Genomic DNA, 27088 nt, shown 5'->3' with positions numbered 1-27088 from the left:
GAGTCTCTGAGTGTCGCCACTACATCATCAGAATATGCTACAATTTTGCTCTGTCTGGAGACTAGGGGTAACGGTATTCCTCTAACTGCAGGGGAGTATCAATTTTTCTTATGAGGGGTTCTAACGTGAGTGCGAAGAGGAGGGCTTATTGGGCAGCCCTGCCTTACCCCCTTTTTACAGGTTCCGAGAGGAACCCGTTGATAGCTATTTGGGTGGAGGCCTCTGTGTAGATGTTTTTGATTGTTTGCCAACACTTACAGCCCACACCCATTTTCTGAAGGATGTCCTGCAAGCACGTGTGTTTGACACTATCGAACACCTTTTCCAGATCCGTAGAGAGAAGTGCCAAAGGGTAATTTTTGTTTTTGGACAGACGGATTAGATCTCTTAAGAAAAAGAGATTTAATTCCATCGATCTACCCGGTATTCTGTAAACCCGGGAGTTTGTTACGATTCTTTTTATACTGCATTTTATGCGGCTGCAGATAATTTATGCAAATATTTTGTAATCCAAATTAGTTAGGGAGATCGGTTGCCAGCTATCTGCCAAGGTGCGATCTCAATCTTTCTTTGGGATAAAAATTGTGTAGCTTTTAACAAATTCCTCGGGGATGTTACCCGAAGTGAGGAATTCATTAAATATTTTTACTAAAACTGGTAGTGCATAGTCTCAGATAGATCAGTAGAATTCTATCCCTAACCCATCTAACCCTGGAGTTTTTCTTGCCTTCATTGTTTTGAAAGCTTTTTTCAATTCCTCAGCAGTTATTGGCCTGTCATGCAGAGTGCTAAGATGCTCGGGAAGACGTGTGATGTCCCACTCACTGAAAACATCTGCGCTCTGCTGATCAGAAAAGCACTGAGGTACTGCTGATGGAAAAAGAGAAGTATTTCAGGAGTTGATTTCAGCAGTTGGCCATTCTCTTGGATCTGGTAAACCGTTCGCTCATCATTTGTCACCACCCGTTGTTGATTGTAGAAAGCTGCGGAAGGTGTTTCCAAATATCTGAGATAGAGTCTCGCTCAAAAATAGAGGTCCTCGACTCTACTCTGCCGCTCTTGCTGTAGCTTGATTTCTACCTGTCTGATAAGATTGCTACAGGAAATTCCTCTCCGCTCGTTGGTGCGGTACCAGTCGACCTCCCTATAGAGATCCTTCAGACGTTGTCTCTGTTCGTTTGGCCTTCAAGTCCACACCACTGAAAGAATTCCCTTGCCTGCGACTTGAACTGTAGCCAGGTTTCCCAGTCCCAGTTGGTGTCTCTCCATTCGTTACAGAGGTTCTGTAGCTTATCGCTAAAAAGACTGGAGAAATTGGGAGGGAGCCTCCAAGGACCTTTGGATGTTTCTATTATTTCTGGTATCCTTATTTTTAATAGGACCATTTTGTGGTCTGTTAGCAGACCTCTCATAGCGATATGACATACCCCAAGAACATGTGGTTCTAAAAACTGGGATACATAAAACCTGTCGAGCTTTGTTGATATCTGACCACAGCACGATGTTGTTCCGACTTCTAGTGGATTCTGCCATCTCCAGATATCAATAAGGTCAAAGTTTTCGCAGCAACGTTTTAGTGCTGTAAACCCACCAGTTCCGTTATTAGCGTTTCCACCTATTTTGTCATATTGTTCATCTTCTATACATTTCCAGTTGCCTGCCACGATTAGGTGTTGCGCACCTAGAAAATAGTTTTCCAGTGCGGCAAAGAAACTGTTTTGTTGGTGGGGCCTATTCAGGGTGTAGACAGCCACAAACCGGGTGTTACGGACACCGTACCTCCAGTCCACGGACAATAGATGTTCTGCGGGGGTGGCGAATTAGTATCCCCCCCCTCCATCCATTGTTGTTAGATTTGCCTCTGCTGGTGTTGGGTTTTCACTATTATTTTCTGCTGGATTTGGGCTGCTGGCTTTTGTCCTTTTATTTTCTTCCGTGTCTGAGTCTCTCGTGCATTTTGCGGCACTGTTTGTTCCCGTTTTTTCTTCTCTTCTTTCTGTTTTACTAGTGGGGGTTTCTACCTTTACGGAACGCTTCTCCTTTTCTGTTTTTCTTGATGTGGTTTGTTTAAACACTTCAGGATCTGCTGTCAACATCGTGTCAGGTGGTGGCTGTACAGGTGGAGCTGCTTCTTGCTCTGCCATCGCAGGGTTTCCTGTAGGTATTGCGGAGGCAGGGGTTATATTACCGCCTATTCTTTCCGCATGTGTTCTTTGCAGGCATGCATTTACTTTGTGTTTTGTGTCCCCGCATTTTAAACATGCTTGATCGCATTGATCCAGACTGTGTCCTGTGGTCAAGCATTTTGGCATTTGCCTTTGGGGTAGTCTGCCCCCATATGTTCAAAGGATCCGCATCTGAAGTACTGCTTCTTGACACCAGGGTAATTGGTCATTACCCTGGCTGAACTGATAAAGACAAAGTTGGGAACGGGTGCTTTCGTCTTCATGGAGACATAGACCACCCCCGACTTCCATTCTGGGAAATCACCGTCCTGCATTATTCTAACTTCTTTAACTGTTCCCCATTTGGAAAAAAGATTCTTAATTAGAACATCCCCTGCTTTCTAAATATTCTACTAGGAACCTGTCTATTCTGATCATTTTTAACATACTTCCTACTATAGTAGGGTGGTATTTTTTCCTTCGCATTAAACTCCTAAAGAGAGTTTTTCTCTCGTTGGTTCGTCTTTTACAATGATCTGGAACCTCCCTCTCCCGTATGGGACAAATCCAAATATATTATTAATCCCTGCAGTATCTATTAAAACTTTCGCGAACGTCCGCTTTTCGATGTTAGATTTTACCTCGAGACCGAGGGTTTTCACTCTAGGCAAGAAGGAAGTTATATCAGAAAGTTAAGAATATCCTTGTTATAATTTCCCAGAAAAAAAAAGGAAGGAACCAGTGGGCCTTCCAGGAAAAAAGAAAAACACCAAGCGTTCCCAGTCTGCAGAAATCTCCTACTAACCGGCGGAAGACTGACAGACAGGCACCAGGCAAGACCAAAAATACCAGAGAAAAACAAGGGAAATAACAAGATAGGGGTCTTATCAAGCTGACTTGCAGGTATCATGCAGCAGGGCTTCAGGATCTTCAGGCTCTCGATCACGGTCGCAGGAAAAACAGCAGCTGGTCTTGAAATTTGAAAGTAGATAGACCCGAAGTGAAACGAACTTATATATACCCCCACTGATGAATTGCCTGAGCGGTGTACCCATATATTATTATTACTACAATAAAGAGCCAAGAGGCTATTTTTCTGGCAGCGTAAATTAAGTTAAAGGGATAATAAATCCCTATTATTTTATTTTAAAGCCGGATACGAAACTCTGAGATTGAAATCCATTGAATTCTAGGAGTTTCATGTCAAAAAAACTATCGACGAGTCCAGGCATAAGTGATCACCTGGGTGGTACAACACTGGGGCAACTCGTTGCAAAGGTGGAGTAAACTCTGTCTATTCCAGGTCTACCTACTCACCGATGAGACCTCAATAAAGGTCAAAACTGGTCTGGGTAGTGACCTCTGCTCATAATGTAAAACAGTAATACATCTCCTAGGAGCTGCATTTTACATTATGAGAAAATATTAACGATAGTGGCGGAACTTGCTCCACCTTTGCAACAAGTTGCACTAGTATTGTACCACCCAGGTGATCACTTACGCCTGGGCTCGACGATACTTCTTCGCCATGAAACTCTTAGAATTCAATGGATTTCGATCTCAGAGTTTTGTATCTGGCTTTAAAATAAAATAATAGGGATTTATTATCCCCTTAACTTAATTTACGCTGCTGGAAAAATAGCCTCTTGGCTCTTTATTGTAGTAATAATAATATATGGGTACACCGCTCTGGCAATTCATTAGTGGGGTTATATGTAAGTTCGGTTCATAAACCTTGGTATTCCAGGTCTACCTACTGACTGATGAGACATCAATAAAGGTTGAAACCAGTCTGGGTAGTGACCTTTCCTCATAAAGTAAAACAGTAATACATCTCCTAGGAGCTTTGTTTTACATTATAAGAAAATATTAAGGATAGCTTGCTCCACCTTTGCAACGAGTAGCCCTAATGTTGTACACCCCAGGTGATCACCTACACCTGGACTCGCTGATAGTTCTTCGACATGAAACTCTTAGAATTCGTGGATTTCGATCTCCGAGTTTCGTATCTGGCTTTAAAATAAAATAATAGGGATTTATTATTCCTTCAACATAATTTACGCTGCCGAAAAATAGCCTCTTGGCTCTTTATTGTAGTAATAATAATATATGGGTACACCACTCTGGCAATTCGTTAGTGGGGGTATATGTAATTCGGTTCACTTAAACATTGGTATTCCAGGTCTACCTACTCACTGATGAGACCTCAATAAAGGTTGAAACCCATCTGGGTAGTGTCCTCTCCTCATAATGTAAAACAGTAATACATCTCTTAGGAGCTGCGTTTTACATTATGAGAAAATATTAAGGATAGTAGTGGAGCTTGCTCCACCTTTGCAAAGAGTTGCGCTAGTGTTGTACCACCCAGGTGATCACTTACGCCTGGACTCGTCGATAGTTCTTCAACATGAAACTCTTAGAATTCGATGGATTTCGATCTCAGAGTTTCGTATCCGGCTTTAAAATAAAATAATAGGGATTTATTATCCCCTTAACTTAATTTACAGTGCCGGAAAAAATAGCCTCTTGGCTCTTTATTGTAGTAAGGAGGTAATATGTTTTTTGCATGGAGAGTGGTAGGAGCATGTCATATCTTGCCTGAGAAGGTGAGAGCGAGAACAATTTCTGGGTTTAAAGATTGCTACAATTGACTGATGTGTAAGGTGGACCTATCATGATGAGCCTTATGACTCTAGAGGTCCAGAGAGTAAGATCTGAGAATATAGGGGTCTCAAAATAATTAGCAATAACACACTCTTCATGTAGGAGTAATAATCAAAGTCTTCTGTACATCCCTTGAAGGTACACATATGAAAGTTGATGATAGATAAATGCTGATTGAAGTAATAGTTGTAGAGAAGATATTAGAGAAAGTGCCTAGCTGAGAAATAGAAATGAACCTATTACTGATTTTCATCTACTAATTTTGCAATGAACATTACTAGGCTAATTTTTCATTCTGTAATTTTTGTACTGCAGTGAAAAAGAAATTCTTAAAATCACCATTCTAATAAGATAAACAGTACATGGCAAATGCAGTTATGTACAATCTTTTTTTTGTTTTGTTCTATATGTTCTCTACTTACTTTCTAGGAAAATAAAGGTAGGAAATTGATTCCTCTACAAGTTATCCATTATACTTGGGCAGCAATGTTTCTTTATATCATCTTTGTCTGCATTATGTACTAAACAAAATTACAACAATGAAACTAATCATTTGTATTACAGCTAAGAAGTGAAGAGATACAAGTAAAGAGAAAGAAATATTTGAGTAAGTGATTAAGAGAGTAAGGAAATAATTCTGTATGGCTCCATGATAAAAGGAGTGCTTGATGTCATCATGATACAATTGTATTTCCTAGGTGTTAAGCTGAATGATGTTAGTTATCGAAGACATTAAGTATGAAAATGTAGATTGGATGGAGAAAAGAACACATGGATGAATGAACAGAAAGCAAATTAAAAGAAACTGATAATTTTACAGACACAAATGATTTGAAAAGAGAAAGGGATGGTATCAAAGATATACTGAATGTAACAAAGACAAGAATGAGAGGATAAAGATAGCGAGTCTTTTGTCACAGTATCACAGAAGGTGGAGGGAGATAAGAAATCTGGAAGTGATGGTGGACAGAGACAAAGTTCACGGGTGACAATGCTAAAATTGTAAGAACATTCCAACAGATTATGGCAATTACATGGCAAATGGCATGTAATTCTGACATGCAGAATCAAAGACGTTAAGGTTCTCCTGTATATTTGATCAGGCCACAGACTACTATGTATAGATTTGGTCACCTGGTTTTCAGGGAGATGAGGATGTATTGGAGAAGGTCCAGAGAAGGTTTACTAAATTAGTGTCACATCTATGGAAAGTCAGATATGAGGAGACATTGAGGGAATGCAACTTACAGAGCCTTGTGAATAGAAGAGGGGATATGATTGAGACATAACTTGGTGAGGGATTATTATTCATACAGTATAGAGGGAGGCAACGGTAGAACTATAGGTCATCCATGAAAGCTATAAAAGAAGAGTGTGAGCAGGGGAGTGAGAAGCAGACTCTTTGCATGGAGAGTGATTAGTGAGTGGATGCAATGTCTGAAAGTGCAGCGAGTTCGGAAATGGATCCAAGGAAGGCTCGATCGTTTGGCACAAGATAGCGTATACACCTCCCTCCTATAATGAGTCCTTTGGTTGCATGGAGGTCAGTTGATGATAATAATGATGATGACAAACGTGAATTGAGAAGAAGAGTCATGATTGCAAATGAGTCGATGAGTAGGTTAAGCAGGAGTGATGTGCAGTTTATGGATGTGTGGAGATGAGTTTGATGGACAAAAGGACTTATATAAATCTCATGGGTTGTACTAAAATGGATTTGTGCTGTTGACTGTATTCAGGTTGGAAATGTAAGTTCAGGAAAGCAACTACAACTATTAGTGGGTGGGTGAGGAAGGTAGAGAGAAAGAGCATCTACCAGTGATGCAAGTGAGAATGTACACAAGTGCTGAATATAGTTCCACAGGAAACTAATAAGAATTGAGTACTTGATACAAAGTGTAAAGTTCGTTGCAAGTCTTGTGCATGGGACTGCTGCACTTTACATACACTAATGTCAGGAACATTCAGAACAATGATGAGGGGTTTTGACATAGGTTAGTTTTTCTTGACAAAAATATTAGCATTCATGAGACATGGCTGACATAATTCGTGGAAATGAATGTGAAGTATAGGTTTTTCAGGGAATGTAGAGAGAAATGATAGGGAACTGCTGATGAACTGGAGTCAAAAAGAGAAGGAGTTCAGCAGGAGGTGAGTGAAGGTAATGCATTTAAAGCTATCTGGTGTAAGATAAAGGCCAACGCATAACAGACATACATACACTATCTACCAATAACTGTCCAGGCACCCCCTGTTATTTGAAATTATGGAACATTCCAGGTTTGTTAATAACATTAAAACCTGTGTACAGATAGTAAGAAGCAATATTTCTTCGTAGCAGTTGAAAACAGGTGTCATCATGGGCTGACACATTGGTGGCATGTCCATACATACCATTGCAGCACAACTGGAGCATCCAAACCCAACGGTTGGAGATGAAATCAACAAATGGAGATGTTCTGGTATCACTAGTGCAGGAAAACACCCAGGGAGGCCACAGAAAATGACTGACAGGGACAGGAGGGTGTTAAAATAGGTGGCACACAAAAACCAGCAACAATCGGCACAGACAATCCATGATGAGTTCCAGAGCACCAGTAACACCATGGTGAGCACTACTACTGTATGAAAAGAACTGCATTTACTAAGCTTTTTGCAGTAAAGAAACGCCACACAAACTGAACATCACAACAACGAACAAGGCAGCTCATTTTGGCCTGTGAACTGGACAATTGACCAGTGGAAAACTGTATTCTGGAGCAATAAATCAAGGTTCACCTGCTTCCAGTCTGATGGCAGCCTGGTGAACGCTTGTTACAACTGTGTTGTACCCACAGTGAAGTTTGGTGGTGGAGGAGTAATGGTGTGGGGTGCATTCAGCTGGTTTGAAGTGAGACCACTTGTCATTGTCCATGGTTCCATGAAGGCGGCTCAGTACTTTGATATTCTGGATAATCAGGTGCTGCCTACACTGTGGAGTTTTTATGGAATGGACCCGTGTTACTATCAATACGACAATGCCCTGTGCAACAAAGCTGCAGCTGTTACAGAATGGTATGAACAGATGGGTGTTAAATGACTGCCCTGGCCTGTGCACAGTCCTGACCTCAACCGCATCAAACACCTGTAGGATGAATTGGAGCCACAATAGAGGTCCAGAGCAGCACATCCTCAATACATGGTGTCTGGGGCTAAGTGCTGCTTTGATGGAGGAATGGAGACAAATGGAGCCTCCATCAAAGGGTGCAAGAGGTGATCAAAGCCAAAGGTGATATATACCTGATATTAGGGTTCGCCTGCTGGTATCAACTGTAAATTGCTAAAGTATCCAGACAATTATTGGTAGATGGTGTATATATATAGTCTGTTACTGCTATATGGATATAAAGGATATGAATGGTAAGCATCGACATGTAAGCTCAGTAAGTGGAAGTAATTGTGAGGACTTCAAATTTGAGAATGTAGATTAGAAGGAGAAATGGATACAAGTGGATGGAAATGGCTTGATTTTTAGGACACAAGGACAGCTGTGGTGAAACTGTACCAGTAAACAATCATAACAGCGTGTAAGTTAAAAAAAATAGTAAAAATGGCACAAAAGGTAGTAGATAAAGTCTTGTGCATTTTAAAGCAAGCTATCACATAGAGCTCAGCTGTACAGCTGAGCTTTATGTGACAAATTCCATACACTAGTGGAATTTGTGTAGGTATAATGCTGTCTGGAAAGATAGCAGAAGATCCTAGTAGATGCTCTGATTTTGAGCTGTCCGTATAGGCAGGCACAAAATCAGGATATCCCCTTGTGTGCTTAAAGGAGCTATTGATTGACGATGGGGAAGGTGGAATATATTGGTAGCTTATGTAAATGTAGTTCTTAAAAGTGTACAAAAACAAGTACGAAAAAAGATGGATAAAGAGCAGGTGCAAAACGATTTATGAAAGGAGTGTAAAAAATGTTCATAAAACAAATAAAAATCAAGGTAATAAAAGGGTATGTACAAAAAACACTGTATAAATAATGTTAATTATCTATATGCAGTAAAAAGATTAACTGTACATAAAAATTTAAGAACAAAAGAAACATTTGTTGAGTCTAGTAAAATCTGCTTGAGTATACAGTTAATTTGTGAATACGGCTAAAATAATGACAGTGTTCATTATTAAAAAAAAGTACTTTTTAAAAAGAGCTTATTATTAGTCTCTATTCTAAGACTACCACTGGTATAAAAGTTTCTGATTATTATTATTAAGAGAGGCCCCTAGGGAGTCAGGGACTCATCAAATAAGGCCACATACTACATGTACCAGCTATCATACTTATTCTTAAATTCATTCACACTGCTTGCACTCATAACATCTAATGGCAATCCATCCCAATAACACACCACCCTATGAGAGAAAAACTAGAGAAAAATGTGGTCTCTCAGGTAAGACTATTGAATATGGTAGTCAATGCAGAATGTAAAGGTGGTTGGAAGCCTAAGGAAATGCTATAATTTCTATATACTAATGCTAGAAGTATCAGAAATAAGCTGGAAGAATTTTTGGCATTATTTAGTGCAAACTCACCAAAAGTTATAGGCATTAGTGAGACTTGGCTGACATCGGATAACATACTTAGAGGGATAGAATGTGATGGATTTAGTACTTTCAGGAAGGATACAGTAGGCAAGATGGGGGGGGGGTAATGGTGATGATAGCAGATGAATTGCAGCCAAGATTAGGATCACTTGGGCAGATGACAATTCTTTTGAGTTAATCTGGCGTGAGACCAAAATATAAAATTGGTTGCTTCTATAGGCCAGGATGATAATTATTTGGGTGCCAGGGATGAGGTGGAAGATATGCATCAGCAGATTATTACAATGAGTGCAAGTTGAATAATAATTATGGCAGAATTCAATTTTGGAGTCATAGATTGATTTGGGAGGTAGCAAAATATGTGGAAATTCCAGTTATCAAGGGGTACATATGGAACTATAGAGCAGGTGATTTTGATACACTCAGGCGGCAGTTTGATGCAGTACCATGGCATAAAGATCTGCAAGGAAAGGATGTTTGCAGTGCATGGGAGGGGGGGGTATAGTCAAGGGATATCTGGAAGAAGCAATATTGCACCATATATGTAAGGTCAGGAGGATAAATCAAGTAGGAGTTAGGCAGATAAGTAGTATCATAAAGCACAAACTGGAAATATGTGGAAGGTATAAAAGGAGAAAGAAGACCAGCTAACACATTAACAATACAAGGATCAGGCAAGAAAGGTGACCAGCATGGTAAAGAGGGCAAAATCAGATGATAAGAAATTAGCTGAAGAGGCAAAAGGAAATCTCAGGACTTTTTTTTCCCTTACGTGGCAAGTAAGAAGAATAACTTCAATTAGTGCAGATGACAGCTCTCTATCATGAGGTAACAGAGGCAGATGAAATTGTCGAGCTACTAAGTGACCATTTTGCTAGGGTATATCATCCAAGTGAAGATATTGTTATGGCAGATGTGATGGGACTAATGTGAGAACAGAGTTTGATGAATTAGAGGTACTTAGGATATTTCAGAATTTGAATGCAAATAGCTGTGGGATTGGATGGGATAACAGTTTGCATTTTAAGAGAATGTGCAGGGGAACTGGCAATGCTTTTGATTAGGCTGTTTAATTTAAGTCTCAACTCTGGCAAAGTACCAAGAAAGTGGAAGGAGGACAAAATAATTCCTTTGCATAAAGGAGAATCTAAATCTATGGTAACGAATTATAGACCAATTAGTATTTCAGAAGTGGCAGGAAAAGTTGGTCAGAAAGAATTCAGGAATGGGTGGATAAGATAAGAATGATATTTGATGAGGGGGCAGCATGGTATTTTAAAAAGGTAGTTCATGCCTTTGTAATCTATTAACTTTTTATAATAGAGTGACAGCTGAGTTGGATAAAGGTAATGGCCACATGATGATATGGCTGGATTTTGCAAAGACATTTGACAGGATACCACATGAAACTATTATGTAAACTGCAATGAATGGGGATGGATATGAAATTGTTGATATGGATAAAAGGGTGGCTCATGGACAAATACCAAAAAGTAGTATATGGAGGAGTAAAATCCACTTTATTCAGATGAGAGATGGTGAGAGTTACATCTGCCTTTGATTTTCAGAATTTTTTTTTCCCCAGACTTGTTTAGTGTTGGTTGTACTTATTATGGAAGATGGATATTGGATCCAGGATTTCTTTGGACTCCATGCCAGATGCATCTTAACTGAACATATTTGAATACAAATAGGCTGTATTTTGTGTATTTTCCAAATATACCTCAAGTTTTCTTCTGTGCTTCTTTAACTGCTGTGCAATTGTCATTCCACCATGGTTTGAAGAATTGTGAAACTAACTAGATGAAGTTTTAAGAACTACAAATGAGCCATTTTGTATAATACACTTTAGATGATTTACTGCTTCGAAGAAAGGAGAGATTGATTTATTAACCTTGATTTGCTAATGAGCAAAAGATTGGCCAGTCAGCTTACTCAGTTTTCCATCATAGTATAGGTGTGCATAGTTGCCCATGCAGAAAAGTGATCACGGGCAACTGATCACTTACAAATAAGTTTGTCAGTTTTGCACTTTGAGTTGGAAAAGAGGATGAGCAGATAGGTAAGTCAATGGCAGTGAATGTTTAGGTAGGCATATGGAAGAAAGTGTTGCTTTCTTTCTTATGTGACTGACGCTATTATCACTGCCACAGCAAGCCTTGGGACCTTGTTACTGGAGACCATGGGAAAAAGACCCAGTGCAACTCCATGTGCACTAACAGCAAGCCCACTAGCCAATAATCCTAGCTAAGCTATCCAGGGCTGCCCTCCTGCTGAAGCAATAGCCAAGATAGTGCGAGACTACCAGATCCCCTTTTACAGATACCCATGGGTTGCATTGCACGGTAAACATGGTGGTGGTCTGGCTAATAAGGATAGCAAGTAAAAAGACTCAGGAGAAGTAGAGCATAGATTATGGGAAGAAAAGCATAAAAAGAATAAGAATAAAAAGGAACAGTACCATAACTGGGAGGTCCTCTCTACCATGAATAGGAGTGTCATGGGGGAGGAGATTACTAAGGGATTATTACTTGAGGTATGAGTCTGACTCCATGGAGAACAGATGTTAATAATAAGCCCCAGGGGTTTATCTAATAATTGAATCAGAGAATTTGTCTAGAGTGACCACATTCTCACAAAACGATCATGCAGTCTTGACCTCGAAGGTGTCTAAATAGCAAAAATTTTCAGTTAAGATATGTGGCACTACAAAACTGGTAATTACAAAAAGCATGAATCTGCTTGGAGTAGTACATATGAAATAAGAAACTACAGGGAATAGATGTTTGTAATGCATAATGCTAGTTATTACTTCATGTTTGAAGTAATAACTAGCAGACTACCTACCTAGATTCAGGAAGTTCTATCATAAAGAATTCAAGTAGATGAGTGGCATAAGGTGATGAGCAAGCAGTACAAGCACAGACCAGAAGGGTAACCAGTATTGTTGAGGCAACTGAGTGCAACAAAAAATTAGTCAGCATGCCAAAGGCAACCCCAAATGTATGTTTTTTTTTGTATATGAAAAGTAAAAGGAATCATAACTAGGATAAAGTAATTTTGATGCATGTTGATGGCAGGTAGGTGACTGACAGAGATGAAACAGTTGATTTACTAAGCAATCACTTTGCAAAGGTATGTCATCCAGGTGGAATTATTACAGAAATAGATATAACAGGAGCTGATGTAGAAATTATAATAGATGAAGTAGAGTTGTGTAGGATATTATGTAACCTTCATGTGGACATAGCTATGAGATTAAATGGTATATCAGCTAGTATATTACAAGAGAGCGGTGCGAAATTGGGACTAGATTGTTTAATTTATATCTCAGTGGATGGGTTCCAATATAGCATGAAGAATAGGAAAATACTTCATGGAATAAAGGAGGCCCTAAAACAGCAAAATTGATGATAAGTCAGCATCTCAGGAGTGGTGGTTAAGGTATTGGAGAAACTGGTTAAGGCCAAAATTCAGAAATGAGTGGATTCTCTATGGAGGGACAATACTTTTGTGAAATGTAGGTGATGACTCAGGAAGATTGTTTAGTAATTACTCACTTTTTATGATAAAATAAGTTAGCTAAAGGGAATAACTATACAATGATGTCACTGGAGTTTGCAAAGGCATTTGACAAGATATATACCAGATGAGTCTCTGTTGCAGAAATTAGATCAAATGAGGATGAATATGAAGCTGATGGTGCAGATAAGAGCATGCTGATGGATAGACATCAGACGGTTTATTCAGGAGTAGAATTCAGGAGAAGTTCTGTGACTAGGAGAAGTTCTGTGAACACTGTACTACAAGGCTCTGCTATACTCAGGCTACCACTATTTAATTAAATTTGTACATTAATGATATAGGAAATGATCTGAAGGCAAAATATTCAGTTTTTTGCTGATGGAAAACCAGGCAGAACAATTTAATAAAGATTTTGCAGGATTTAAATAGACATCATATGGACAAAGAACATGATATGACAGTCAGTTTATTATTATTATTATCTAAGACTCCATGGAGTCAAAGACTCATCTAGGAGGTCCATTTGTCACACTCACACATCCCACACGTCACGCCCAGCTCATCATACCATGCCTTAAACACATGCAAATTTTCTGCAGATACCATGCTCTCAGGCAATGCATTCCAGTCATACCTCTCCATGCTAAAAACCTGCTTTGCACTTCCTTGCTCACACCCTCTGCATACAGAACCAGGGATGACCTCTTGTTCTCCACCCCTCCCAATCTCCAACCATCTCATGAAAAACTAAAATGTTAATCCTACAACAACCCCTTACCAACTTGTATGTCATATCACCCCCACCTCTTCATCCTGCCATCATATCATTCCTCTTCTCCTATTCGACTCTGTAAGCATCTGCTCAACCTTTCTTCATATTCAACATTCCAGAGATCAGCAACTACCTTTAGTCAATTAACTCTGGAGCCTTTCCAACATTTTTTCATCCTTCTGAAAATCAAGTGATCAATATGTGAACAGTAGTTCATGTGTGGCCTAGAATTTGCTGTGTTGTCCTCACAATTTTGGCAATGAGTCCTCTAAATTTTAGATCCTTATCCACCATCATCTCAAGATTTCTTATTTCCTCCACCTCCAATAATATATATCTCCACCAAGCATCAATTCTATATCCCATCTTTGTTTTCCAATTTTTAAAATTTTACATTTCACAACATTGATATGTTCATCTGCTTTACTCCTCAAAGTTTGTCCCAACTTTGCATTATCTGCAAACAACTGAATATCCCCATCCAAATCTCCCAATATTATTAACATACAAGTTAAACAGCAATGGCACTGAATCACCCCACTAGTGACTTTCCTCTTCTGGAATAATGCTGTCCCATATGTATAGTCAAATAAGCCAAGCAAATAAGAAAAGAGTGATCATTATGGCTGATTTTAATTATGGCAATATAGACTGGAATGAAGATAGCAATTGGAAGTAAAGAAAATGAGTTTCTTGAGTTTTTGAGGGATAACTACCTCAGACAGTATGTAACAGAGGGCACACGAGGATTAAGGGTCTTGGATTTGGTCATCTCATCAGAGGATGTAATTATAAATGAGGTGTCAAATCATCAACCAATTGGTGAAAGTGACCATGAGGTGATTACCTGGATGGTTGCCAGCAGTGCAAGGACCCTTGTGAAAAAAGGGTATATGTGGAACTACAAGGGGAGGGGGATTATGAAGAGCTCAGGAGACAGCTTGTGGGTGTAGCATGGAATGAGGAGTTAGCTGGAAAAGAGATCAATGCAGCTTGGGGGATTTTCAAAAACTATTTAGTAGATGCAATGTCTAAATGTATTCCAAGGGTGAGAAGGTTAAATAAGGTAGGTGTGAGATGGGTTAATAAAGAGATTAAGCATGCGATACAGAGAAAAAGGGCATTGTGGAGGCAGCATAAGAGAAGTGGAAATAATCAATTACATGAGGTCTACAAAAACCAAGCAAGGAGGGTGACTGGGTTGGTGAGGGTAGCTAAAGAGAGTTATGAACAGCAGTTGACTAATGAAGCCAGAAAGAATCCTAGGAAGTTCTTTCGATATGTAGCCAGCAAAAGAAAGAATGATTATGGAAGGATGACATTGATTGGAGGAAATGGTATAAAGACAGCTGTTGCAGAATGTGTGGTGGAGATATTTAACGAGCAGTTCACAAAGATCTGTCAATCTTGTGAATGTGACTTCATGGAGGGATTGAGAGCAGTTGATGATGGGGAGGAGAGACTGACTGTAAGTGAGCAAGAGGTGTTTGGGGAATCGAGTAAACTAGAAGTAAATAAGGCTGTGGGACTTGATAATATATCACCGCGTATTCTGAAGGAATGTGCCAGAGAGTTGACACCTGCCTTGATATATTTTTTTAATACGAGTGTTGCACTTGGTCAAGTTCCAAAAGAGTGGAAGGAGGGCAAGATTGTGCCACTTCATAAAGGAGGTGATCGAACCCAAGCATCAAACTATAGGCCTATATCTGTGTCAGGTGTTGTGGTTAAGTTGTTGAAGAAGCTTGTGAGAACTAGGATCCAGAGTTGGGTTCACAACAGTGGTATAATCTTTGATGGACAGTATGGATTTGCTAAAGGGAGGTCATGTTTTAGTAATCTACTTAATTACAATAAAGTGACTGCTTCCTTGGACAGAGGAGTAGGATACACAGTAATATACTTGGATTTCGCAAAGGCTTTTGATAGAGTACCTCATGATAAGTTGACAGTCAAACTAGAGCAGATGGGGTTGGATATTAGATTAGTGCATTAGATTGGAGACTGGCTATCTGATAGGTATCAACAAGTTGTGTATGGGGGTGCGATATCCAGGAAAAGGAAAGTCACTAGTGGAGTGCCTCAGGGATCTGTTTTAGGGTCATTACTATTTAACTTGTATATTAATGACATTGGTGAAGATTTGTATGGAGATATTCAGTTGTTTGCAGATGATGCAAAGTTATGATGAACCATAAAGAGTAGTGAAGATGTTGTAGCCTTGCAAGAAGACCTGAATAAATTGAGTGATTGGGCAAGCAAATGAGGATGTGAGTTCAATATTGCAAAATGTAAGGTTTTGAAATTTGAAAACAAAGATGGGATGCAGAATTTTTGCTTGGTGAGAATATATTGTTGGAGGTAGAGGAAATAAGAGATCTGGTGGTGATGGTGGATAAGGATCTAAAATTTAGGGGACACATTGCCAAAATTGTGAAGACAACACAAAGACTTCTGGGAATGATGCGGAGGACACTGACGTGTAGAAGTAGGGAGATTCTTGTTCCATTGTATAAGGCTTTGATTAGGCCACACATGGACTATTGTGCCCAGATTTGGTCACCGGGTTTTCAGAAGCATGAAGAGATGTTGGAAAGGGTCCAAAGGTGACTGACTAAGGCAGTTTCTGACCTCCGGAATGTGGAGTATGAGGAAAGATTGAGAAGATGTAATTTGCAGAGTCTGGTGGAGAGAAGGAGGAAGGGAGATATGATAGAGACCTACAAGTTGGTAAGGGGTTGCTATAAGATCAATGGTGGAGAAGTTCTACAGAGAATAGTGGGAGATCAGGGGAGAACCAGAGGTCATCCCTGGAAACTGTATAAAGAGGGTGTGAGTAGGGGAGCGAGAGGCAGGTTTTTTTCGTGCAGGGTTGTGAATGATTGGAATGCCTTGCCTGAGAGTGTGGTGTCTGCAAGGAGTTTGAGTGTGTTTAAGACATGGTATGATGAGATGTGTGTGTGATAAAAGGACCTCCAAGATGAGTCTTTGACTCCATGAGGTCTTGGGAAATAATAATAATATACAACTTGCTGATAATTATCAGATAGCCAATCTCCAATCCAATGCACTAGTCTAATATCCAACCCCATTTGCTCTAATTTGACTATCAACCTATCATGTCACATTCACAAGGATGAAAGACCTTTATGAACTGCTCATTAAATTTCTCAACTATATCCTTTGCAGAAGTTGTTCTTATGCCATTTTCAAGCACTGTCATCCTACAATAATTTTATTTAAATTTTTTTGCTGGTTACTTATTGAAAGAACTCTAGGATTTTTTTGGCTTCATTAGCTAACTGCTGCTGCTCATATTGCACTTCTGCTACCCTTCCCAGCAGAGTCATCCTCCTTGCCTTTTCTTTGTACTCCTCATGGAATTGATTATTTTCAATCATCTTATGTTGCCCTCATAATGCCTTCTTTATAACTGATGAGACTAGAGATTTGGGCATGTTAATGAAATGAGTGGACTGGAGGACTGTTCAGAGGGCATACTGTGTAAGTGCCAAAACAACCAATAGGATTACTTGTTACTGAATAACACAGTGAAAAGCAGAGAGAAGGAGAGTATTATATCTCTTCATGAGGCCTTCATCTAGACTACAAGGTATGTTAAAAAAAAGACTGAATTTTTTGAATTGCATGGCAACGGGCACAGAGAGCACGGTGCAGCTACTGAATGCACCTGGCAGTAGGTTTTGACAATAAACTGCCATTTGCCCCATTCTGCTATGAGTATTAGTCGTCAAGTTACATCCACTGAAGTGAACATGTGCACAAGCTGTATATTTGATTAGTGACAAAGTGACAATGAAAGAGCTTGAAGAACATGTGTTTGTGTGTGTGTGTGAAATTTTGCTGAAAACTTCATAAAACGTTTACAGACATTTCAATTGTTTAACCAATCAATGGGGAAAGGGTCTCATTGACCAAAAAAGCATGGATGAGTCAGTCAAAGATCAAGGTGATGTTGGTTATGTTTTTTTGATTGGAAAGGCATTGTCCATTATGAATTTGTACCACATGGTCAGGTGGTAAACAGAGTTGTACCAGAAGGTTTCAGCATGTTTGAGGTATGCTGTGCACAGGAAGAGGCCTGAATTATGGGAAAACCAGACTTGGGTGTTGCACCACGACAATGCGCCAGCACACATGTCACTCCTCATCCACAGTTATATGGCCAAACATCAGACATCCATTGTGCCCCATCCACCCTATTCTCTGGACTTAGCCCCAGAAGACTTTTTTCTGTTTCCCAAACTTAAAACCACTTTGAAAGGACGTCATTTCCAAACCATAGAGGAGATTCAGGAAAATGTGAAAAGAGAACTGCATACCATCACAGAAGATGCATTCTAGGAAGCATTCCAACAATTGAAGAAACGTTGGGAATGGTTTATTGCCAGTAGAGGGGACTAATTTGAAGGGGACAGTGCTTAAAAAGTTATAAAATAAACAATGAAGTCTTTATAGCAAAAGTTTGGTCTTTTCTTGAACACACCTTGTATTATACATGCTCACCTCATCTGTGTTTCTTGGGGATGAGGAAGAGGTGGAAAGGGGAATATATGATACATATAACTTAAATTATTTATAGCATTGACCTAAGAACATTTTCAATATGTGGCTACGAGGAAGGAAATTAGGAGTCATCTCAAGAAAATGAGCAAGAATGTGATTAAGCAAGAGTATAAGGACTTGATTTTTTGCTTTGGAGAGAATGAGGTGGCTTGCCAGAGTCAGTCATGTGTTCTGTTGATAAGTATACAGACACCATGGAATTTGTTTTGTTTTGTAATGTCATTAAGACATTACAAAATCCAAGGTTTTTAGATTATTAATTTGTTGACACAAGCATTTCAGAAATATTTATAATACATTACTGGTGGGAACCACTGAAATTCAAGTACTTTATATACACTGAGTATACAATTATTAGGTAAGGCCACACTATCCAATGTTTGTTCTAAGTAAGAACACAAGTGATACCAACAGAGATAATATAGTAAAGTAACTAAACTAATGTCTTGTTGTAGGAGATCAGGCATTTGGCTCCTATTTACTGGCGATGGACCAACAACTAAAACATCCAGTCACTGGCAATTCTCTGGGTGGAAACAGTTTTCATGTGAAAGACTGATGGAAGATTAAAAGAAACATGCATATGAAAAGTGGGATAATCATTTTAGTGGCAAAGCACTACAAGAGTGGTCTGCAAAGACAGAACAATTCATTGAAACCTATCATGAGGTCATCTGCTGATGGGCATCTATCAGCAGATGACCTCATAGGTTATCAACTAAAAGCAGGAAGCTGTGATACAGCAGACTATAGTAATAATAGCAAGAATTACTATAACAGCTGTTATAGTAATAACAGTAATAGATCCACCATGACAGTACATACACTGCTGGCTAATGTGATAGAAGTGATGAACATTTGTGTATGGGGGAACTTGTGTATAGGGGAGCGATATCCAGGAAAAGAAAAGTCACTAGTGGAGTGCCTCAGGGGTCTGTTTTAGGTCCATTACTGTTCAACTTGTATATTAATGATATAGGTGAAGATTTGGATGGAGATATTCAGTTGTTTGCAGATGATGCAAAGTTGGAATGAACCATGAAGTGTAGTGAAGATGTTGTGGTCTTACAGGAAGACTTGAATAGATTGAGTGATTATGCACGGAAATGGGGATGCGAGTTCAATGTTGCAAAATGTAAGGTTTTAAAATTTGGAAAACAAAGATGGAATGCAGAATTTATGCTTGGTGAGAATATATTGTTGGAGGTAGAGGAAATAAGAGATCTGGGGGTGATAGTAGATAAGGATCTAAAATTTAGGAGACACATTGCCAAAATTGTGAAGACAACACAAAGGCTTCTGGGAATGATGCGAAGGACACTGACGTGTAAAAGTAAGGAGATTTCTTGTTCCGTTGTATAAGGCTTTGATTAGGCCACACATGGACTATTGTGCTCAGATTTGGTCACTGGGTTTTCAGAAGCATGAAGAGATGTTGGAAAGGGTCCAAAGGAGACTGACTAAGGAAGTTTCTGACCTCTGGAATGTCGAGTATGAGGAAAGATTTAGAAGATGTAATTTGCAGAGTCTGGTGGACAGGAGAGATATGATAGAGACCTACAAGTTGGTAAGGGGTTGTTATATTATCAATGCTGGAGAGGTTTTACAGAGAATAGTGGGAGTCAGGGGGAGAACCAGAGGTCATCCCTGGAAACTGTATAAAGAGGGTGCGAGTAGGGGAGAGAGAGAGGCAGGTTTTTTTTGTGCAGAGTTGTGAATGATTGGAATGCCTTGCCTGAGAATATGGTGTCTGCAAAGAGTTTGAATGTGTTTAAAGCACGGTATGATGAGCTGTGTGTGTGTGATAAAAGGACCTCCCAGATGAGTCTTTGACTCCATGAGGGCTTGGGGTGATAATAATAATAGTAATAATAATTTCTTTGGCACACACTACCCTGCTGAACAAAATTGCCAAAATGACACCTGAATGCACAACCTGCTTTTGAATGGTTTTCCAAGAGAATGAAGACCTTATTATAATTCATTAGCATGCTCAGGTTGTCCATCTCAGTTCAATTTAGCATCTGTGAGATGAAGTAGAATGAGCTGTTCATGAGAGGATTCAGTAGAGTCATGTGTAAATTCCATATCCAAATGTGTCAGGATCATTCTGAAGGAAGTTGCTACTTGCTGCTATGTGGGTGGACCTAACAAAATGGATACTCAGTGTATATAGTATTTGCATCACATGAAATTATTCATTTAAAAGTTCTAGGAGCATACCATCTATCACTGGAACCACATCTATATGTTCGCCAATATCAACAACAATCCCAGTTAATTTATTATATCCATATAATGTTAATATAGCCTGCTGGGTGATGTTGACAGCCTTCACTCCAAATTCTTCAAATAAAATGTTTAACATTGCACCTTGAGTTTGAGCACTAAGATTCCTTGGAAGACATACTTGAACCTTTAAAGAGTAAAATAACAATCTTGTAACTAAATTTTATTTTAATTAAAATATTATCAAACCATTATCAGACCTTCACAAAGTCAAGACTTATCAATTAAACTGAATTGAATCAAATTAATTCACTCACAGCACTACCAATAAGTTCTGTTCACCAAGTTGAGGAGAGCGCAAGCTAAATAATCAACAACTTATCTCTTATGCTCTCATTTATGCATTTTTGATTGTTACTCTTATTCATGTATTTACATGTTTAAAATATGACAAAGGAAAAAACATTCCTAAAAGGATGGTATTCTATCACTTCCTTTATTCTATTCTGTGAATTTGTTATCTCTTAGCAAGAGATGACAAATTCACCAACTTACACATTCCAATCATATGAATACCTCTTATTTACTGTGCTGTATGTATTAAATTTTATTATAAACAAATTTAATTATACTGAATTTGTTTAAAATTTATGTAAAATTTAGTTAAAGAATGATTAAAAATTACTCAATGTATTTCAATAAAGATCTTATGATCTTCATGAAGATATGCTGCTCATACTTTCAGCATAAGTGTCAAGAAAATATGTAGTTGACCTTAAATGTGCTTATAAAAGGTAAACATGTGGAGAAGTTGGCATCATGTCTTAACTAGTATGATAGAGAATCATGCAAAGCCACAGAAGCCAAGATTTTACTTGCATAAATCCATCAAAACACGGGCAATTTATAGATAAAAAATACTGTTGTTGGTGATAACGGGCAGTAGATGCTACTGATAGTGTTGTAGTAGGAGAATTAAGAGAGGGTGAGATGTATTTATAGAAGTAGCCCTACTGCAATGAGTCAAACTCTCTGGAGGTGTCATGTAATAACATTAATAATAAAAATACGTACACGTGCTTGATTATAAAAAAAATTCATAGAGTAGATTTACGAATGCCACATGACAAACTGTTTCCCAAACAGTTAAACAGCCAGAGTTTCTGGCTATTAACCCTTGATGTGACAAAGATACTATAGGAGATTAACATTTTTGTAGATAGGTTTGACAAAAGTTTAATCATTTCTGGACTTAAGGGTTTTCTCCTCATACCAAAAGCCATCTAATGATTAGGGGAAAAAATTGAGCTCCTACAAATATGATGAGATACTTCAAGTATGAGAAATGTGTTAAGTCTATCCATGTACATCTATAAATTTTATTATTATTCAGGACCTCCAAGGAGTCTCATTATGGGAGGCCCATCCTTGACAAAAGTCATATTGCTCCTTAAATTCATTCAAAATTTGTGACCTTATTTTTTCAGGTAATGCATTTCATGGTTTGACCATCCACTATGCAAAGAAACTGCTCCTCACCCTCTTACTCACTGCTTTCTTTTGCAACTTCCAGGAATGGGCCCTTGCCCTGGCTTCTTTCCCTTGTTCTACCATACAAAAGAACTCCACTCTACTTCTCTACAGTTCAAATGCCTCAATCATATCACTTCTCTTTCTATATACCAAACTTTTGCAATCAATCCACATTCACTCAGTCTGACTTCATAACATTATACAGTCCTGATATCATTTTTATTAATTACCCTGGTAACTCTTTCCAAGGTTAATTTATCCCATTCAAATCCTGGGGAGCAAATCTGAATGCAGTAGTCAAGGTATAGTCTGATCAATAGAATTGATCAGACCAAAGACTTCTCTGTGGTCAGCATCATTCTCAGTATTGTGTCAATCCACTGGACTTGCAATGTCTCCTGAACTTCAAGTTCTATCAATCCACAACCCAAGATCCCTTTGATTTCCCCATACAGTTCCTCCAACATTTTAATACTACCACTGCCCTTATGCACTGAGACAATCTTATCCTCTGTCCACTCCATGGGCAGCTGGCCAATAGTCAGACTCACTGAAAAGTCCTGTCAGTTCTTTAGCAGATTCCCTCAAAACCCATGGTGAAATCGAATCAAATGCCATTATTTTGTTGACATCCAGAGTACCCATTATTTGCAACACTTTCCTCTTGCACTTGTAAACCTTGAATCCTCCCCATCTCTCTTTCAAAACTTACCTCTCCAGGATGAAATACCCCAAACAACTTCACTATTCCCTCTACATCAGTCACTCTACTCCATTTGTCCAACAATGTCATTTTTTCACAACTGTTCTTTCTCCTACTTGCCACAATAAAAGAATTCTTTAGGATTTTCTTTGGGTTCTTATGGCCAATGTCTTCTCATATTCTAGTTTTGCATTCCTGACCACACTACTCACTTTCCTATCTTCAGTCTTATATTCTTCATGCATCTGCTCTCCATCTCCCTTCTCCTTATGTCTCATCAACAAACTTCTTTTCACCTTCAGTTCCTATTTAATATCTTTTGTCATCCACTTTATACCAAACTGTGTTCTTATTTAATAATAAACTTTTACTAATAAATATTTCTCCACCAGATACCATGTACTGATGATATCTTGCCTTTCTGATTCCTCCATCCACAGAACATTCCCAAGATGATTTCTAATATTATTATAATCACCTGCCTTATAATTTCACATAAATTCCATTTTTGTATGTGAGCTGAAAGAGCAGGTGGAACAGCTAGGAAATGAGATGAGAAGTGCTAAAGATGAGATTAGGCAAATGGAAGAAACGAATGCAAGGAGAATCAGAGTAGGAGTGAGAGAGAGCTATGGGAAAGATAGAAGAGGAGAGAATAGGGTAAGTGGAAGATTGGTAATGATAGAAGAGGAGAGAATGGTAAAAGTAGGAGAGAGGGAAATGAGAAGAATGCGAGGGAGCACTGGAACCAGGGATAGAGTGATGCCAGGAAGGCAATAAGTAGGGGAACACAGAGAGAAAGTGTTAGAGAAGAGAAAGTGAGAGATCCATGCGAGCAATGGAGGAATAGGGTGGTAAGGGGGTATAATGTATGGGGGCTCAAAGATCTGTGGTGTGCAAGATAAAATGCGTGAGGAGTGTTTGCATGGAGGAATGACAGAAAGTGTGGCTATGGTAATTAAGAGGAGTGGATGAGATGATTGTGGTGGTAGAAACAAATGACTTGAGAGGTAATGTAAATTGGGCAGCGAGAGATACGAGATTCTTGCTCGAGGTTGTATGAAAAAAACACAGAGAGGAAAGATAGTGTACGTGTTGCCTAAGTATGATAGCGATGATCTGAGCAGAAGAGCAGTAATATTGAATAAAATAATAGCTAGAATGTGTCAGAGGAGAGGATTGGAATATGTGGATGATCGGATGGCATTTGAGGACAGAGAGGAATTGTATGTGAGAGACTGCTTGCATTTGAATGAGGAAGGACCTAGGCATGTGGAGAGATTCCTGTTCTGAACAAGTTAGTGTGACAATGCAGGGAAACTAGAATACCCAGGGTGGATGGTAGCAGGGATAGCCTCTTGTGGGAATGGGTATGACATCAGGTAATGCTGAGCCTAGTAGAATCTATAGGGTGATAATGCTAGGTATAGAAACAGTGACATAGTATCCGGAATAAAGGACAGGAATTGGTGACGCTAGTAGCATCAGCCTGGCCAAAGATTATTGGGATCACTGAGAAGTGGCTGACAGAAGAGTATATAATAACAGGAATAGAAGTAGCAGGGTACAGCATTTTTCGGCAGGATAGGAAGGGATAGCATAGTGGTGGAGTACTGCTTATTATAAGTGACGACTTATGTCCTCTAAGAGTGGAGGCTTTGGAAAGCAGTGACCAGGGCCGGCAGAAGAGGGCATGCGGTGCATGCGGGTGCCGCTGCAGGGGCATGGTTCATAAGTTAATTTTTAAGAAACAAAATTTTTATCGTAAAAACAAAAAATTCTTAGAATGATCAATATTAAAATAAATAAGGCCGGATACAACAAATAAAAATTTTAAAAAAATTGTATATTGTCGCCTCTTTGATCAGCCGGCTGTTTACAATTTTGGAGCGAGAGCAGGCTAAATGCTTGCCTGCAGAATGTTGTGTCTACTGCAGTTATCTGAAGTGAAACGTGAATGGTTTTTATGCACAGAAATGAATTTTTGTACAAAACATTTGTTGCTAGTTAACCAGTCATATGGTACGCATCTCAGTGGGCTACTGACAGTAGCGCAGTGCGGACTATTATTTTGTCTCTGTGTCGTGTTGTGTAATAATTTCTTGTGGGTATAAAATAGAAATGGAATCAAAAATTAAAAAAAGTTATCCAGTGCACAAAATCGTAAGCACCATGCTGCGAAAGAAGCAGAAATTAAGAAACAAACTGTGGCTCTTCATAAATTTGTTAAAATATTAAAATATTCTGATGCAGATTGTAACCAACTCGATACATCAGAAATCAGAGTTGAAGAACCGTGCACATCATCCAGTTTGCATGAAAGTACTATTGCAACTATTGAACAAGATACAAGATGCATGATTTAAGTGAAAAACAGTTAGAAGATTTAGTTGTAGTTGACCACGATACTAACACATTGTTAGTCTCTGTAAATTTAGAAGATCCAGGTGAATGGGGAAATATTGATGAAAAATTACGAGTTGTTTTAATTGAAATGGAGCCTGTTCAAAAGAAAAATATAATATATCCCAGATATACATATGGTCATAAATTTGGCGACACGTATTATAATAGAAAAATGGAAAACGGGGAGCTCATGCCAAGAACACGGCTCATTTATTCCAAAACTTTAAATTCTGTTTTTTGCTTTTGTTGCAAACTTTTCGTGCCTACTGAATCAAGCAGTCTTGTAGAAGGTTATAACGATTGGAGAAATGTAAGTACAACTTTGCATAGACATGAGACTAGTTTAAGTCACATGAAAAATTTCTTAAAATGGAAGGAACTTGATAAAAATTTAAAAAACAAAACTACTATTGATTGACAGACTCAAAGCATGTATGAAATGGAAAATAAACATTGGACAAGTGTTTTAGAATGCTTGATTGAAATTATAAAATTCCTTGGGAACCAAAATTTAGCTTTTAGCGGATCATCTGATAAATTATATGAAAGGAATAACGGCAATTTTTTAAAATTAGTCAAACTGTTTGTGAAGTTTGATCCCGTTATGGAAAATCACGTTGAAGGGGCCCTACAATGAAACAATAGAGTACACTATTTGAGTAAAGACAGTCAAAATGAAATATTGGAAACTAAGTAACACAATCAGGGATACAACTTTGTTATCAATTCAAAAATCTAAATATTATTCCATAATTTTAGACTGCACACCTGATGCAAGTAAAACAGAACAAATGACCATTATTATTTGCTTTGTTTCCTGTGACAATGGAATTGTCAAGATCCGGGAAAACTTTAAGTTTTGCAGATATATCGATTCCACAGGACGTGGTTTATGTGCAACAATAATGGAACATTCCCATTGAAGACATGCAAGGTCAAGGGTATGACAATGGGGCAAATATGAAAAGGAAAAAATATGGACTGCAAAATTTGCTTCTCAACAGAAATCCTTGAGCATTTTACATGCTATGTGCTGCTCATACTCTAAATTTAATCATTAACGATGCAGCCAAAGCGAATACAGATACAATTAGTTTCTTTGCAATTATTCAAGAAATATACAATTTCTTTTCATTCTCTTACAAACGTCGGGCAATCCTTTTAAAGTTCATAAAAAAATTAACATTGAAACAGCCATCAGAAATGCAATGGGAAAGTAAAATTAATGCAATCCACCCTCTACGATATCAGTTAGGAGAAATTTACGATGCACTTTTTGAAATTTTAAATAATGAAAATTTTAATAAAGAAACTCAGCATGAAGCACAAACATTATGTGCTAAAATAAAGGACTACAAATTTATTTGCTCTCTTATAACTTGGCATGATTTACTTAACAGAATAAACCCTGTGAGTAAAATGCTTCAAGACAAAAAAAAAATGAACATTACACTTGCTTTAGAATTTATCGAAAACTTAAAAATATTCTTGCAAGAGTATTGATCAGACACAAATTTTAAAGAAGTGCTAAAAACGGCAAAAGAACTGAGTGAAGAGGTGGATGGAGAACAAGAATTTAAAACTGGTATGGAAGTTCGCCGACGAAAGAAGATACAATTTCACTACGAGCATCATGACGAAATGCCACAATCGCTAGAAGATAAATTTAGAGTCAATGCGTTTTATACACTTCTAGACATTGCAATGTGTTTGTTAATAGAACGTTTTGAACAGCCAACAACATATTATGATAATTTCAATTTCTTGTATAGATTACTACAAATTAATAACGAAGATTTAAGAAAAAATTTCGAGGATTTAGAGATTCTCTTGAAGGATGGCGCCAATAAAGATATAAATGCAATAGAACTATATGAAGAGTTATATGCTTTCCGGGATATTTTTTGGAAGGATAATTTAAAT

At 38.4% G+C, this 27088-nt stretch overlaps 1 protein-coding gene across 3 annotated transcripts in view; it reads right to left on the bottom strand.

Moving 5' to 3' along the window:
• Positions 1 to 27088, bottom strand: part of LOC150108820 (actin-1-like) — a 379189-nt gene that overhangs the window by 120928 nt on the left and 231173 nt on the right. For all 3 annotated transcript variants that reach the window (XM_090403503.1, XM_090403511.1, XM_090403519.1), the window contains one exon: positions 20518 to 20710. In XM_090403503.1, the coding sequence (XP_090259629.1) occupies positions 20518 to 20710 (193 nt within the window). The remainder of the gene's footprint in view (positions 1 to 20517; positions 20711 to 27088) is intronic.

The sequence above is a fragment of the Typopeltis vanoorti genome, chromosome 2 (assembly GCF_054136105.1).
Source record: "Typopeltis vanoorti isolate ZY-2024b chromosome 2, IOZ_Tvanoo_1.0, whole genome shotgun sequence".
Taxonomy (NCBI): Eukaryota; Metazoa; Arthropoda; class Arachnida; order Uropygi; family Thelyphonidae; genus Typopeltis; species Typopeltis vanoorti.
The sequence above is the reverse complement of the archived record's forward strand: the minus strand, read 5'-3'. Positions and strand labels throughout refer to the sequence as shown.